General features: G+C 42.0%; 1 protein-coding gene across 1 annotated transcript in view; it reads right to left on the bottom strand.

Annotated features, from left to right (window-relative positions):
• The window catches only part of abcc4 (ATP binding cassette subfamily C member 4 (PEL blood group)), a 46,463-nt gene that overhangs the window by 18,447 nt on the left and 12,981 nt on the right, over positions 1–15,035 (bottom strand). Inside the window, exons 6-14 of the mRNA XM_085347071.1 lie at positions 14,577–14,740; positions 14,140–14,265; positions 12,973–13,222; positions 11,093–11,197; positions 10,844–10,933; positions 10,490–10,681; positions 7,662–7,756; positions 7,150–7,236; positions 6,208–6,304 (exon numbers count right to left, since the gene is read on the bottom strand). Coding sequence (XP_085203197.1) covers positions 6,208–6,304; positions 7,150–7,236; positions 7,662–7,756; positions 10,490–10,681; positions 10,844–10,933; positions 11,093–11,197; positions 12,973–13,222; positions 14,140–14,265; positions 14,577–14,740 — 1,206 coding nt within the window. The remainder of the gene's footprint in view (positions 1–6,207; positions 6,305–7,149; positions 7,237–7,661; positions 7,757–10,489; positions 10,682–10,843; positions 10,934–11,092; positions 11,198–12,972; positions 13,223–14,139; positions 14,266–14,576; positions 14,741–15,035) is intronic.

The following is a 15,035-nucleotide window of genomic DNA, read 5'->3' as shown; positions in this document are numbered from 1 at the left end:
TCAGCAAGAACAACCACAAAACCAAAGAAGACATTTATGTCGTACAGGGTTTATGCACACCGCTGCTGAGCGGGCATGCTGCAGTGGCACTACAGCTGGTTGCTAGAGTGAATCATATTAGCTTAGACTCTATTGACGCTGTCAAAGAAGAATTCCCCAAGCTTTTCAGCGGCTTAGGCAAAATGGAGGGGGAGTACAATATTGCTCTGAAACCAGAGGCACAGCCGTTTTCCCTCTCGACCCCTAGGCGAATCTCCCTTCCACTCTTACCAAAGGTTAAAGAAGAGCTGAACAGGATGGAGCAGCAGGGTGTCATTTCCAAGGTGGAGGAGCCCACTGATTGGTGCGCGCCTATGGTGGTGGTTCCTAAGCGCACAGGCAAAGTGAGAATATGCAGCGATCTCACTGAACTAAACAAATATGTCATGAGAGAGAAGCATCCACTCCCTTCAGTAGAACACACACTAGGACAGCTTGCAGGAGCAAAAGTGTTTTCAAAGCTGGATGCCAATGCATGATTTTGGCAGATTCCCTTATCCAGGGACTCTTCTTTGCTCACGACCTTTATTACACCTTTTGGTCGGTATTGTTACATTCGTCTGTGCTTTGGAATCTCATCAGCCCCAGAACACTTCCAGAAACGGATGGCACGCATTCTTGAGGGCTTAGAAGGAGTCCTCTGCCAGATGGATGATGTGCTCATCTGGGGGACGTCACAAGGAGAGCATGATGAGAGACTTCGAAAAGCACTGGTTCGACTGCAGGAGGCTGGAGTAACATTGAACGACAAGTGTGAGTTCTACAAGAACAGGATAAAGTTCCTGGGGCAGGTCATTGAGGCATCGGGGGTTAGCGCAGATCCTGACAAGGTGCATGCCGTGAGTTCCATGGATGAGCCCAGCAACATAAGTGAGGTGAGACGCTTCCTGGGCATGGTGAATCACCTAGGAAAGTTTCTTCCTCACCTGGCGGAAAAAACGTGCCCCCTAAGAGATCTGCTGAAGAAGTCCAACCTGTGGTCATGGGGGCCACAGCAGCAGCAGGCTTTCGACGGCATCAAAAAAGAACTGACAACACCCCCAGGGTTTGCTCTGTATGATCCAAATGCTGAAACGTGCGTATCAGCTGATTCATCTTCGTATGGCTTGGGAGCAGTGCTTCTCCAGCGGCACGCCGATCTAGGGTGGAAACCAGTAGCATACGCTTCAAAAGCTCTCAGCGCGACTGAGCAGCGATATGCTCAAATTGAGAAGGAGGCCCTCGCTTCAACATGGGCCTGTGAGAGGTTTGCAGAGTTCCTAATTGGGAAGACATTCCACATTGAAACAGACCAATTCAATTCAATTTTCAATTCAATTTTATTTATATAGCGCCAAATCACAACAAAAGTTGCCTCAAGGCGCTTCATAGATACAGAGAAAAACCCAACAATCATATGACCCCCTATGAGCAAGCACTTTGGCGACAGTGGGAAGGAAAAACTCCCTTTTAACAGGAAGAAACCTCCGGCAGAACCAGGCTCAGGGAGGGGCGGCCATCTGCTGCGACCGGTTGGGGTGAGAGAAGGAAGACAGGATAAAGACATGCTGTGGAAGAGAGACAGAGGTTAATAACAGATATGATTCAATGCAGAGAGGTCTATTAATACATAGTGAGTGAGAAAGGTGACTGGAAAGGAAAAACTCAATGCATCATGGGAATCCCCCGGCAGCCTACATCTATTGCAGCATAACTAAGGGAGGATTCAGGGTCACCTGGTCCAGCCCTAACTATATGCTTTAGCAAAAAGGAAAGTTTTAAGCCTAATCTTAAAAGTAGAGATAGTGTCTGTCTCCCGAATCCAAACTGGAAGCTGGTTCCACAGAAGAGGGGCCTGAAAACTGAAGGCTCTGCCTCCCATTCTACTTTTAAATACTCTAGGAACAACAAGTAGGCCTGCAGAGCGAGAGCGAAGTGCTCTAATAGGGTGATATGGTACTACAAGGTCATTAAGATAAGATGGGGCCTGATTATTTAAGACCTTGTATGTGAGGAGCAGGATTTTGAATTCAATTCTGGATTTAACAGGAAGCCAATGAAGGGAAGCCAAAACAGGAGAAATATGCTCTCTCTTTCTAGTCCCTGTCAGGACTCTTGCTGCAGCATTTTGGATTAGTTGAAGGCTTTTCAGCGAGTTTTTTGGACATCCTGATAATAATGAATTACAGTAGTCCAGCCTGGAAGTAATAAATGCATGAACTAGTTTTTCAGTGTCACTCTGAGACAGGATATTTCTAATTTTAGAGATGTTGCGCAAATGGAAGAAAGCAGTCTTACATGCCACAAACCTCTGGTCTCGTTGCTTGGCTCCAAGGGCCTGGACGAGCTTCCACCTCGTATACAACGTCTACACATGCGATTGATGAGGTTCTCTTATACCATATCTCATGTTCCTGGTAGAGACATTGCAACAGCAGATGTACTGTCCAAAGCTCCTGTATGTGACACAACTGAGGGTTTGCCGGAGGAAGAAATCAACTTGTATGTGGAGTCCGTCATAGCAAGCCTGCCAGCCACAGAGCCACGACTCAGAGAAATCCAGACACATCAGGACAGCATTCTAAGCCAGCTGAAGAAGTTCTGTGTGGAAGGATGGCCAGATAAGTACTCCATTGAAAGGGTTTTCCAGCCTTATCTGCCGTTTTCAGGTGACCTCACAGTCCACAATGGTTTGCTTCTTTATCAGAGCAGAATAGTGATTCCCACATCACTCAGAGCAGACATTCTGTCTAAACTACATGAGGGACACCTAGGAATAACGAAATGCAGAGAGAGAGCTAAACAATCTGTTTGGTGGCCAGGCCTGAGCAGTGAGCTGATAAAAGTGATTGGGACCTGTGACACTTGCTGCCGTGAGCGGACTAACCACAAAGAAACCATGCTACCTACCGAGTTCCCACAAAGACCGTGGGCCATGGTTGGAACTGATCCGTTCCAGATTGAGAATAAACAGTACCTGGTCATTGTGGATTACTTTTCCAGATTCTTCGAAGTTGCCAAACTGACATCTACAACATCAGAGGCAGTGATCGAGCACTGTAAATCAATCTTTGCACGTCATGGCATACCAGAGCGGGTTCGCTCTGATAATGGACCTCAGTTTTCGCCTGATTCCTTCAAAGGATTTGCACAAGAATGGGGTTTTAGCCATGAGACATCCAGTCCCCACTTCCCTCAGAGCAATGGGGAGGCCGAGAGGGCAGTCAGGACCATCAAAAGTCTTCTTAAAAAGTCTGGCGATCCCTATCTCGCCCTTATGGCATACCGGGCCACTCCATTGGCAAATGGCTACAGCCCAACGAAGCTTCTCATGGGTAGAAGGATAAGGACAACTATTCCTGTCATCCCATCACAGCTAAATCCAAGAGGTACGGACACAGACAAGCTCAAAGCTATAGAACAATCGTACAGACAAAAACAAAGACAAAACTACAACCGCAGACACAGAGCACATGATATGCTACAGCTCAATCCTGGAGACAAAGTGTGGTTCTCAGACATGGATACTAGAGGGACAGTCGTGTCCATGGCAGGCTCACCGAGGTCCTACATCATCGAGACAGCAAAGGGCACGTTGAGAAGAAACCGTTATCATCTTACATGGACACCTGGGGCACCGGAGATTTCTGGCGATCCACCAGAGGCTTCACCTGAGAACTCTGTTCCAGCTGCACAGATTGTGTCGGTTCCAGACACTATCTCACAGGAGGCCAGCCAGCAGACTCCTGAAGCTGGGAGCCAAATCCAACCCAGGTCTAGGAGGCCTCCAGCATACCTAAAAGACTATGTTTGCTCATAGGGCTTGGAACTGAGTGAGCAATGGGGCAGAATAATCCCCACACTCAGGCTGAGGGCTGGGTAGTCTACCCCATCCCTCATAGAGACAATGAGAAATAAAGCAAATGGTTGCACTGTTTAAACATGTTGTTTGTAGCTGCACCGAATAGTTCAGAAATGTGCACTTATGCTTAGTGTTCAGAGTTGTATACTTTGAGAGTTTATTTTTGGACATTCTGAGTAGTCTGGTTTGAAACCAAGCGAGTTCAGTAAACAAGCTGTTACCAGATAAAGCACAAGGACATAGTAATAGTATACTTTAAAGCGTGCGGGTCTAATCTGTTTTCTTGGTTATATTCCAGCATCACATCCTATTTAGTAGGGGGGGATGTAGTATCAGGTAAATGTTAAGTGGTAGGAACGTTTCTGCTGGGTTGTTGTTGTGGGGGGGGATGAAAAATAATAAAGGACACTCATTGGAGTAATGGCGCGTCTCGTGTGTCTGTGAGTTATGCCTCCAGTCAAATAACATCCTTAACCTCAAATAACGGAACAGATGTGGCAGATATGAAGCGGTTTAAAGATAAAATAACGGGACTGTTACTAGAGTTTGAGCAACGATTTCAGATTTTTGGTGAACTGGAGAACGACTTCAAAGTTTTTTTCCTCGCCGTTCACCGTGAATCCCTTTGATCTGCCCGTCAGGATCCAACTTGAAATAATAGACTTGCAGTGTGACTCGGATTTGAAGGGCAAATTTGCCGCAGTTGGCTTGAACACATTCTATCAGAATCTCTTGCCAGGTTACCCCAACTTGACAGCCCTCGCTGCAAAACTGTTGTGCATGTTCGGAACCACGTATCTTTGTGAGCAAGTTTTCTCTGTAATGAGCGTAAATAAAACAAAACTGCGCTCAAGGCTCACGCACAGGCACTTGAATCACATCCTAAAGTTAGCTGCCACTCAGGATGTGAAGCCTGATATTGATGAGTTGGTGAAAGCAAAAAGATGCCAGGTATCAGAAGTCAAATAAACTATGTAACCCCACTGAAAGTGCTGCATGAGACACCCTGATGTATTTCTGTGATCTGTGATTTACTTCTGTGAATCACTGTGTTCTTTGTCCTCAGAATTTTCAAATAACTTGAGGTGTTTTGTAATTAATAGCTATATTGTGCTTTTGGACACACTGTCCTCAGGCTCCAGCTTTATGTTTATATATTTTTATGTTGATGTGAGACTGTTTCTAATTGATTATATTTGATTTATATATTTAACCTATTCTGTGGTTCTTGTACTTGTTTGGGGAACAGGATTTCATTATTTTTATCTACGTTGCTGCCTGCGAAGTGACACCCTGATATAGTTCTGTGATCTGTGAATCAGTTCTGTGAATCACTGAGGCACTGTGTGTTTGTGTGTTCTTTGTCCTCAGAATTTTCAAATAACTTGAGATGTTTTATGATTAATAGCTATGTTGTGCCTGTACTATTTTGAACATACGGTCCACAGGCTCTAGCTTTATTTTTATGTTGATCGTATTAAAACAAAGAAAACAATCTGAAGTTGTTGTTTTTAAGTTATATATACACACAATGATTTTACCAGTACGGCCCACTTGAGAATAGACTTTTCTCCATGTGGCCCCTGAACTAAAATGAGTTTGACACCCCTGATCTAATATCTTGTGTGCAAAGCTGATAACTGACCTGAAGGTGGTGCCAGAGAACACTCAGAAACAAAAGTTCAGAGCAATCTTCTATAAGACTATTCAAGGCTGATCCACAGTGTTTGCAGTATAGTGATTATTTCAGATGAATCCTTTTATTAATCTGAAATAATCTTTTATCCAGAATTGAATTCAAAATACTGCTCCTCACATACAAGGCCCCATCTTATCTTAATGACCTTGTAGTATCACCCCATTAGAGCACTTCACTGTCACACTGCAGGCCTACTTGTTGTTCCTAGAGTATTTAAAAGTAGAATGGGAGGCAGAGCCTTCAGTTTTCAGGCCCCTCTTCTGTGGAACCAGCTTCCAGTTTGGATTCGGGAGACAGACACTATCTCTACTTTTAAGATTAGGCTTAAAACTTTCCTTTTTGCTAAAACATATAGTTAGGGCTGGACCAGGTGACGCTGAATCCTCCCTTAGTTATGCTGCAATAGACATAGGTTGCTTAAGGATTCCCATGATGCATTAAGTATTTCTCTTTAGTCACCTTTCTCACTCACTATGTGTTAATAGACCTCTTTGCACCGAATCACACTTGTTACTAATCTCTGGCTCTATTCCACAGCATGTCTTTTGCGCTGAAATGTAATAGCTGAAGGTAAACACAGTGCTCAGATACAAGTTTGGTACACAGGGATGATTTCATCTGCACTAACCTCTTTCAGGACAACAATCTGGTCAGCTGCCTTCAGGTACTGAAGCTGATGGGTGACCAGGATGCGAAGCTTGTTCTTCAGCAAGCCACAGATGCATCTGATACAAGAAAAACATTTCCTCTCATTCCAGTTTGTTTCAGTTTCACATAAAAACGTCAAACACTGTCAAAGGATTTTCTCCTTCCTTAGTACAGTTAAAAAGTTTGTATGTTATCTAAGAGGAAGAGTGTAACAGGAAGTTTGGGGTCAAGTTCAATTGTCTGCCTGACACTGGTAGTCCCGCACCCCTTCCTGGCTTAGCCCAACACATGCAAAGCTTTTGTCAGTTTTCACTTCTGATGTATTTTTGTTTCAAAGCACTGTGTCCAGTGCTAAAGCTATAAAAACAACATTAAACAATGGTGCACTGCTAAACATCCATCGCTCAGGTTAAAACTTCTGCCAAAAGCCAAAAACACAAGTGCATGTGTTACATCATGCACAAGAATAGAAACTTTCTCCTGCTGGGGAGGAGACACTGAACGATTTCCAGCTTTGATGTATTCTTCCAGTAAGGGGCTTAACCCCACCCCTGACCTGTGATGTGACTGCTAACAGAAGGATGAATAGCAAGGACAGAAACCTGTTTTGCAGAATTTTGATCAAACAATATAGCCATTCCAAGCCACTTCTTAAAGCAAGGGTTGCCTGAAGTTTTTTTGTTCTTTGCCAAATAATCATGTGTAGACACAAAAGAACACTCAAAGAAAACTTAGAAAACGTCCAGAAAGCCTGCAGAACTACTCTTTAGTCTGGCTCCATGGAAGCTAAATATCCAGTCTTGTCCAGTCTTGTGCAAGACTTTTGCACATTATTGTAAATGTGTGCATCAAAAACAACCACACATTCTTTGCAGACAGATTGAGTCATAAATGCTGAAATGATTTTAACTGAGTCACTCACTGTTCAAAGAGGTGCCGCCCCACCTCTGCATCCACAGCACTGAGTGGGTCATCCAGAATATAGATGTCTGCATCCTGATACACAGCCCTGAAATCAAAAGCATGAATCCCTTTTTTACAGTAGCTGCAGCATCAGGCTTCATAGCAACAATGAGATGTCTTTTTACCGTCATCTAAAAGTGAGAAGGTCTTCTGTTGTTTTTTGATTATCATTACTTTTGGCTCACGGAGTGCTTTAATTCAAGTCGACTAAAAGAACGCGATCCATTCGTGCATGCATTTACTGTGTCAATACCATCTTAGGTGTTGCCAGGAAACAGTCTGCTGCACCTTCCTTTAAAACCTGTCCATTCCTGTTCCTTTAAAGTTTTTCTGCCTAAAGGGAAATCTATGCTGACATTTCATGTGTATCATTTACTGCTACTAGCAAAACAAAAACTAATGTGCAACCTAACAGCAGTCATGAATATCTGGGTGAACACAATAAAGCAGTCTGGTTCTCTGTCAAACTACCTGGCCAGGTTGACACGCGCTTTCTGTCCTCCGCTGAGTGTAGCTCCTCTGTCCCCAATCAGTGTCTGGTCTCCATCTGGGAGTAGCTCCAGATCCTGGATGTATGGGCAGCAGAGTTTTATTACTGCACTATACAGTACCATGGGAAGAAGAGCATGTATTATTGCAGGGGTGTCCAACTCCAGGCCTCGAGGGCCGGTGTCCTGCAGGTTTTAGATGTTTACTTGATCCAACACAGCTAATTTCAATGACTAAATTACCTCCTCAACATGTCTTGAAGTTATCCAGAGGCCTGGTAATGAACTAGTTGTTCGATTCAGGTGTGTAGACCCAGGGTGATATCTAAAACCTGCAGGACACCGGCCCTTGAGGCCTGGAGTTTCATAATAAGACAGCCCTGTCTTATTATGGCTTTGTTGTTGCTGCAGAGTACAACAATTACCAGCACAAAGGCACAACTGCAATTTGAAAAACAAAAAAACCCTTAATATTATTATTAATATTCCTTTTGATATTCAATAATATGCTGACTCCATGATAAAAATGCCACCCAACCTTTGTGCAAAGATGAATGACACAGCGACACTAGCCCCGTTTGTTTTATACAAATGTACAAGTGTGTGTATAAATGAGAAGAAAACAAAGCAAACAGTTTAAACAGTAACCCCGCTAATGTAAAATACCTAACCTTTCACAATGACTAAGTCAGAACATTGAGTGACTGAGCATCTTGATGACAAAGCTATTCATGAGACTATCAAATCATTTCTAGCCCTTTACAAGTCACAGATTAGATAAGATGCTCTTGTCAGAGCAGAATTTGTTTTTGTTTTACTTTGTTTATTGCGCACAGTACCATGACTCACAAGTAACTCATCTACTGAGCACAGCATGTGAAACCTCTGCTGCAGGCAGATTAACAAGGGCTCACTGCAGTGCAGCCGTTATATCAGTCATTTGCAAAAGTGCAGACATGCAAATCTTGTTGTAAAACTACATAAAAGTAAGCAATAAGTGATCATAAAAACAAAGATGAGAAATGCTGAGACGAATACAACAGGACGAAAGTTGGACTCTCAATCCTCTCTGCACTCAGACCTCTGCAGTCGAGTCACTCGGTACCATTCACTTACAATTAGCATATAGTAAGAAAAAGTAGTGCTGCCATCTATGGCTCATTATTTTCAGTAGCTTTATGAACAGAACCAAGTCAGCTTGTTTCTAGACTGTCTACAGTCTACACACTCACTCATCCAAAAATCTATGTTGCCATCTTTCTCAGCAGATTGGTGACCTTGGGTTTGGTGATACACTGACACCATATTTTATCTGGATAATGAGAAGATCCTGGATGGAAGGAAAATACTCTAGGATTACTAGGAACAAGAAGTCCCAGCTCACTTAACAGTAGGCAAATTTTCTGACTGACTGCAGAGAGACGACAACATTCTGCCATCAGAGTGCTATTGCCAAACTGACTCCAATCAAGCCCAGTTTAACTGTGAGGATATAGCCTGCACATGAAAAAGATGACCCCACTCAGTATTCACTCAAAACTTTGAACTATGTGTTAGCATGTGCGTCACTCTGTCCGTAAACACTACCAAAAATATTACCTCTGCCAAGGAAGTTGTTATAACACAGCAGATCGAGTGAATTTATGTGATCAACCTGCAGCTAAATCTTGCTTTTCAACCCCAGTAAACCCTGAAACCATATTGTTATACAGCCAAAAGCAGCCTGTTAAGACTCACATAAAGGTGACAGCAGCTGGTTTCTTTTAAGGAACATTAAGAAAAACGCTGCTGCTGACACAGGAAGTCATCTGTCTAATAAAGCTTAGAAAACTTTTCCTGTCTCATTATTCTGCAGTATCACAGAGTCAAACAAACACAGGTCCCATCTCATTTATTGAGACCTTCGTGATCAACAGACTGGGTGAAGTTTCACTAATCCTGAAACACAAATCCTCCCTTTCCAACAAACATGACACCAAAGTATTTTCATACCCCTGACCAGTGTTGGTCAAGTTACTTGAAAAAAGTAATCAGTAACTAATTACTGATTACTTCCCCAAAAAGGTAATCCCGTTACTTTACCGATTACTTATTTTCAAAAGTAATTAATTACTTAGGTACTTAGTTAATTTTTAAAAACACGATTTTCAACCTGAAAAAAACCTGAAAAAACCTGATAAAGCGATAGATCTTTCAGCCCAATTCTACTTTTTCTGCATAATCCATCATACAAAATGTAATCAAATGGAAAAGTATCTTTTTTAAACTTGTTTTATTAGTTTTAATCTTTTAACTTTATGCATCAAGCAAAAATTTAATTATATGCAACATTCTCTGACTGGAAGAAATTTGTTTAATATTTAAACAACGGTAATCTAATTACCGGTTTTGCAATAGTAATCCGTTACATTACTCGTTACTTGAAAAAGGTAATCTGATTACAGTAACATGTTACTGCCCATCTCTGCTCCTGACAATGAAGAGGGAACGTACTAGCAGCACCACACAGGAACAGAGTCGGTGCAAGAGTAAGGGCGTGACACACGCTGGCACAGGTGATGCATACCAACGCTGCTTTTGACAAAGTAAAGTCATCAAATGTGTTTTCACATTGAATTAGTATTAGACTCCTCAAACAGAGGAAAGTGTAGTTGCTTCGGGACCTGATTTCACTGAAAAAAAACAAAACAACAAAACAAGATCTAGTGCAACTTTGGAGTTATTCATCACCCTTTTCTCTGTTTCTAAAGGCTCAATCATGCACATAACAATGATTGAGTACTTTGTGAACTGCAAATGCAAATCTCTCACCCTCTTTAGAGCACAGGCTCTGATGACTCTCTCGTACTTCTGGGGGTTCAGCTCTTTTCCAAAAAGGATGTTGCTGCGAATTGTTCCAGGGAAGACCCATGGCTGCTGGGCTGCGTAGGTCAACTGTCCTTTGACTCTCAGCACCCCTTTTTCAGCTGGAAGTTCGCCCAGGATGGAGCTCAGCAGGGATGACTGATAGTGATGGTAGAAGGTAAAGCACAGATGCGGTAAATGGACTGGTTTTTATATAGTGTTTTTCTACTTTGAGTACTCAAAGTGCTTTATATAACAGCACGTATGGCATGAGTAAGACAAAGAAAATAGATTACACAGCAACACGAGTAGATGTCTTACCTTTCCAGCTCCCACCGGTCCAATTACAGCCAACAGCTGATTCGAGCTGAGTGTGAGTGAGATGCTCTGGAGAGATACAGCATCCAAACTCTGCAAAGAGAATAAAAATCTTACATCAGAAAAAACATTTTAAAAGTCTGCTGTTTAGAGTTACTATGAACAAAACAAAGTGTAGCCAAAGGGCAAGTGTGCACTCAGTTAAATTGAGGTCTTCTGATTGGTTAGAGCAGCAAGTGACATGTATCCAACCTTGTCCCAGTAGCAAGTCAGATCCTGAATCTCCACAGCAGCATCCTTCTCATCCTGCGGCAGAGCAACTGTGTTTTTCCTGATCTCATCCAGTGTCAAGAACTCCTTTACCACAGAAAGAGAGAAGTGCAATAGTGATGAGATCTAACACAGCCATGACAGTCAAATCGCTCCCATGATCATTTCCCAATGCAGTGTTACACAACAGCACCAAGGTGCCACATGTTTAAAGAGTAGCCTTTTACTACAGTGATCTGGTAAATTATTTGTAATATTATACAACTGACAGTGATGCCAATGAAAATTCCATTTAAATCTGAACTCGAGTTTAGGGGCAGAAAATTTCAAATGAGGAAGAACTTTGTTTTACACAGATGAACCATTGAGATGATGCTGTGTGAGAACAGCAGTCCCGGACTGAACATTAAAGGAGTGATGTAATGAGCAAATACTAAAGCCTTTATCTGCTTTTATGAGTCTGTTCATTGAAAGCAGAACCAGACTTTCAGAAGCACTGCTACATTCTGCTGGCTTTAACTGTTCAAAAGCTGCATGGCGAGAGACAATGACTTTAAACACACAAGCACGTTCAGTGAGAGACTGAGATTACCAAAAAGCACCACTGAATGACACAGGAAATCATTCCTGCCTGTGGCCATCTCCCTGTACACCTCATCCACTTAACACACTGTTTACTGCAACAGCTACACCCTTCTTGCACATGCTCTTTTTCAGCTATTTATTAATAAGTGACTTTTATGTATATATATGCCTGTATATATTGTGCTATTCTTAGTTAGTGTATTGTCTGTCTTTGTTAATGTTTGTTTATAATGGAGCACTGTAACAAAAAATAATTTCCCCTAGGGATCAATAAAGTATTCTGATTCTAAACCTGCACTGAAACTGTACTGGGCACGTCTCCAACAAGTCAACAGACCTTACTGTTACAAGTAGGGCTGGGCGATATGACCCAAAATTCATATCTCGATATTTTTTAGCTGGATGGCGATATATATATCTCGATATTTTTTTTAAAGTTTTAAGTTTTAAGTTAAGAACAAAAAGAGAGTTCTAGTCACACTGTGTCCCAGATGTCACACAGGCACTTTTATTTACATACAGCGTAGATGTACATGAAGAAATTACTCAAAAATAAATTATCAGCATTTATTAAATAATCATGGTCCATAAATAAAAGAAAACAATGTTGTTTTTGTGCATAACAAAAAGCTCACAATTGTGCAGTCAAAATGTAAACTAATAGACGCTGAGCATAATAACAAAGACAGATTTCACAGCTGCACCACGTCTCTGAACAGGTGCCATTTGTGGTCCTTATACACACACGGTACGTATCACTCCGCGAGGCTCCTCCTCGGTAGCCGTAATCCTCCGACAATCCATCAAGCGGTGCAGCTCCGTAGCTTAGCAAAGTCATATGAAAACATTTGACAGATTAGCTCGTTAGCGCGGTTAGCTCGCTAACACGTTGACACCGTCCAGCCCCACACACGGGGCGATCCGCGGTAACTCGCTAACGGAGATTTTCCGCTTTCATCTTGTCATTGCCTGCAGGTGAAGCTATGGGGGAGGGGGAGTTGTGTTCAGTGAAGGAGAGGCGAGGCCGAGTAACGTTGCGTAGAGACAAAAGTGGACGAAAGAGAGGCAAACCTGCGGCTCCACAAGTATAATTATAACATAACATGACTATATCGATATAAACGATATTGTCACATCTTATATCTCGTATGAAAATATATCGATATTTTTTAAAAAACTCGATATATCGCCCAGCCCTAGTTACAAGGTCTGCTGACTCGACTGATTTTTAGTGAAGTCTTTCAGTGAAGTCGGAAAATAGCACCAATGCAGTGTACCTGAATCCTGCGGACGCTGACACGGCTCTCAAACAGCTTTTCAATAGCACTAGGGAAGAAGAGCGTCACCGTAAGTCGCACCGCACTGTAGAGAGACACCGTCACGAATACACGGCTGGCTGAGATGGTATTTCCCAGGAGGACATAGATGGCGAATGTGACAAAGAGAATGAGCTTGCTGGCGCAGAAAAATGAAGCCATGTTGAGACCTCGCAGGTAGGAGCTCTTCATGATCTTGGAGATCTCCTTTCTAGACACAGAACACCAACAATGAAATGTGACCAATGTTACTTATTCCTTAGCCCTTCACAAAAAAAAAACATACATTACTTTCTAACATTCAAATGTTAGCGATAAAACAGAAAAATGCATCTATATGCAGTGTTGTCATAGATAATAAACACCCAGACTCCAAACTGTTGTCCAGCCTAGAAGTAATGAACTAGTTTTTCAGCGTCACTCTAAGACAGGATGCGTCTAATTTTAGAGATGTTTGATTGATTGATTGATAATTTGTTTCAACATGTGAACAATATACAGGTACATTTAGAAAAGAAAATAAGAGATTTGTGCAACATTTTTTAAATGTTGCACAAATGAAAGAAAGTAGTCCTACATATTTGTTTAATATGCGAGTTGAAGGACATATCCTGGTCAAAAGTGACTCCAAGGTTCCTCACAGTGTTACTGGAGGCCAAGGTAATGCCATCCAGAGTAAAAGAATGATGTTCACGCTCCTTCTCTTACTGAGGAATGCAGATTAGCAATAAAGCAGCAATAATCAGCACCAGTACCAGCTATCAGTATTGTATCCAAACTGGAAAAAGCTGGACTGGTTTCTCCCCTGTTACCGTACACTACAACATTCTCTCAGAAAACTGCCTCTTTTTCCTTTATTTACATTCTTACTCCCGCCCCAGACACATGTGTCTAATTAAGCCAGTGGTTTGGTAAGATAAGCATTTTCTTCTTGGTTCATTTTCAAAGTCAGAGCTTTGAGTAACACCCTTCATCAACTATCACAGTTGATGAAGGTCAGGATGTGCTCCAAAACCAGATCTGCACATTTTAAAATTAATTGCATAATGTTCTGGAAAAAAGAGCAAAGTTAAGTTTGCATTTCTTGAGACTCAGAATTAATAATAATAATCATCATCATTTTTTTACCTTCTGACCTCAGAGACCAGAGCAGCGAAGGGCTTCTCCCAAGCGTACATCTTAATGATCCTCATTCCAGACACCACTTCATTCATTGTGCGGATTCTGCTGTCCGTCAGAGTAGCAGTCTTACTTCTGTAAACAAAATAGAAAACTCACGATTGAACAAACCTATCCAAACATCTAACATGCAACATCAATGTTCATCAGTTCCATCAGAATTATTCCTTAAAATGTTTTTCGTCACCAAGTCTGTAAAAGACCTTTTTCTTTTGGGGGGAATTTAGCCAAAAATACTGAAATAAAATCAGACCAATCATAGGAGTTTTAGACTAAAACAATAGTTCCTTGCTACAGTTCCACAAAGATACACATTTCTGTTATGCTAAATCAGAGTTCAGCTCAGTTTCAGGGATCTAAGACTGAATGAGCATTTGTGGGTTTACCTGAATTTGGAGAAAAGTCTTCCGAACATGCTTTGGACAGGCATCAGAATCAAGAGGACCCCTATGCCTCCCAAGCATGAAGGACCGATCTCGTTCCACAGCAGCCCAACGACTGCAGCTGCCTGGAGCGGTCCCACCCACAGGAAGTGCAGAAAGATCGTCACCTATTCAGAGCAAAATATCTGGAATAAGTTGCAATATTACTTTAACAGCAATACATCTTTTAAGGAAGCATGGGAATTCCGCCATTTAGGAATGGCTACTTTCAAAAGACTTTATGAAGATCAGTGAAAGCATGACATGGTGTAATTAACATCCAGCTACCAAGGAACAAAATACCCCCAAGAAGCTGGCATTTTCACAGCAGTCTCTGCCCACACTGATTAAAAGGAAACTCAACATTCCAATGAGGGAAACTGGATTTGGTACCAAGAGTGTAATTAAGCCTGAACCTCACGC

The sequence above is a fragment of the Diplotaxodon limnothrissa genome, linkage group LG23 (genome assembly GCF_057381915.1).
Source record: "Diplotaxodon limnothrissa isolate DT_005_m linkage group LG23, D_limnothrissa_male_GT1.1, whole genome shotgun sequence".
Lineage (NCBI taxonomy): Eukaryota > Metazoa > Chordata > Actinopteri > Cichliformes > Cichlidae > Diplotaxodon > Diplotaxodon limnothrissa.
The sequence above is the reverse complement of the archived record's forward strand: the minus strand, read 5'-3'. Positions and strand labels throughout refer to the sequence as shown.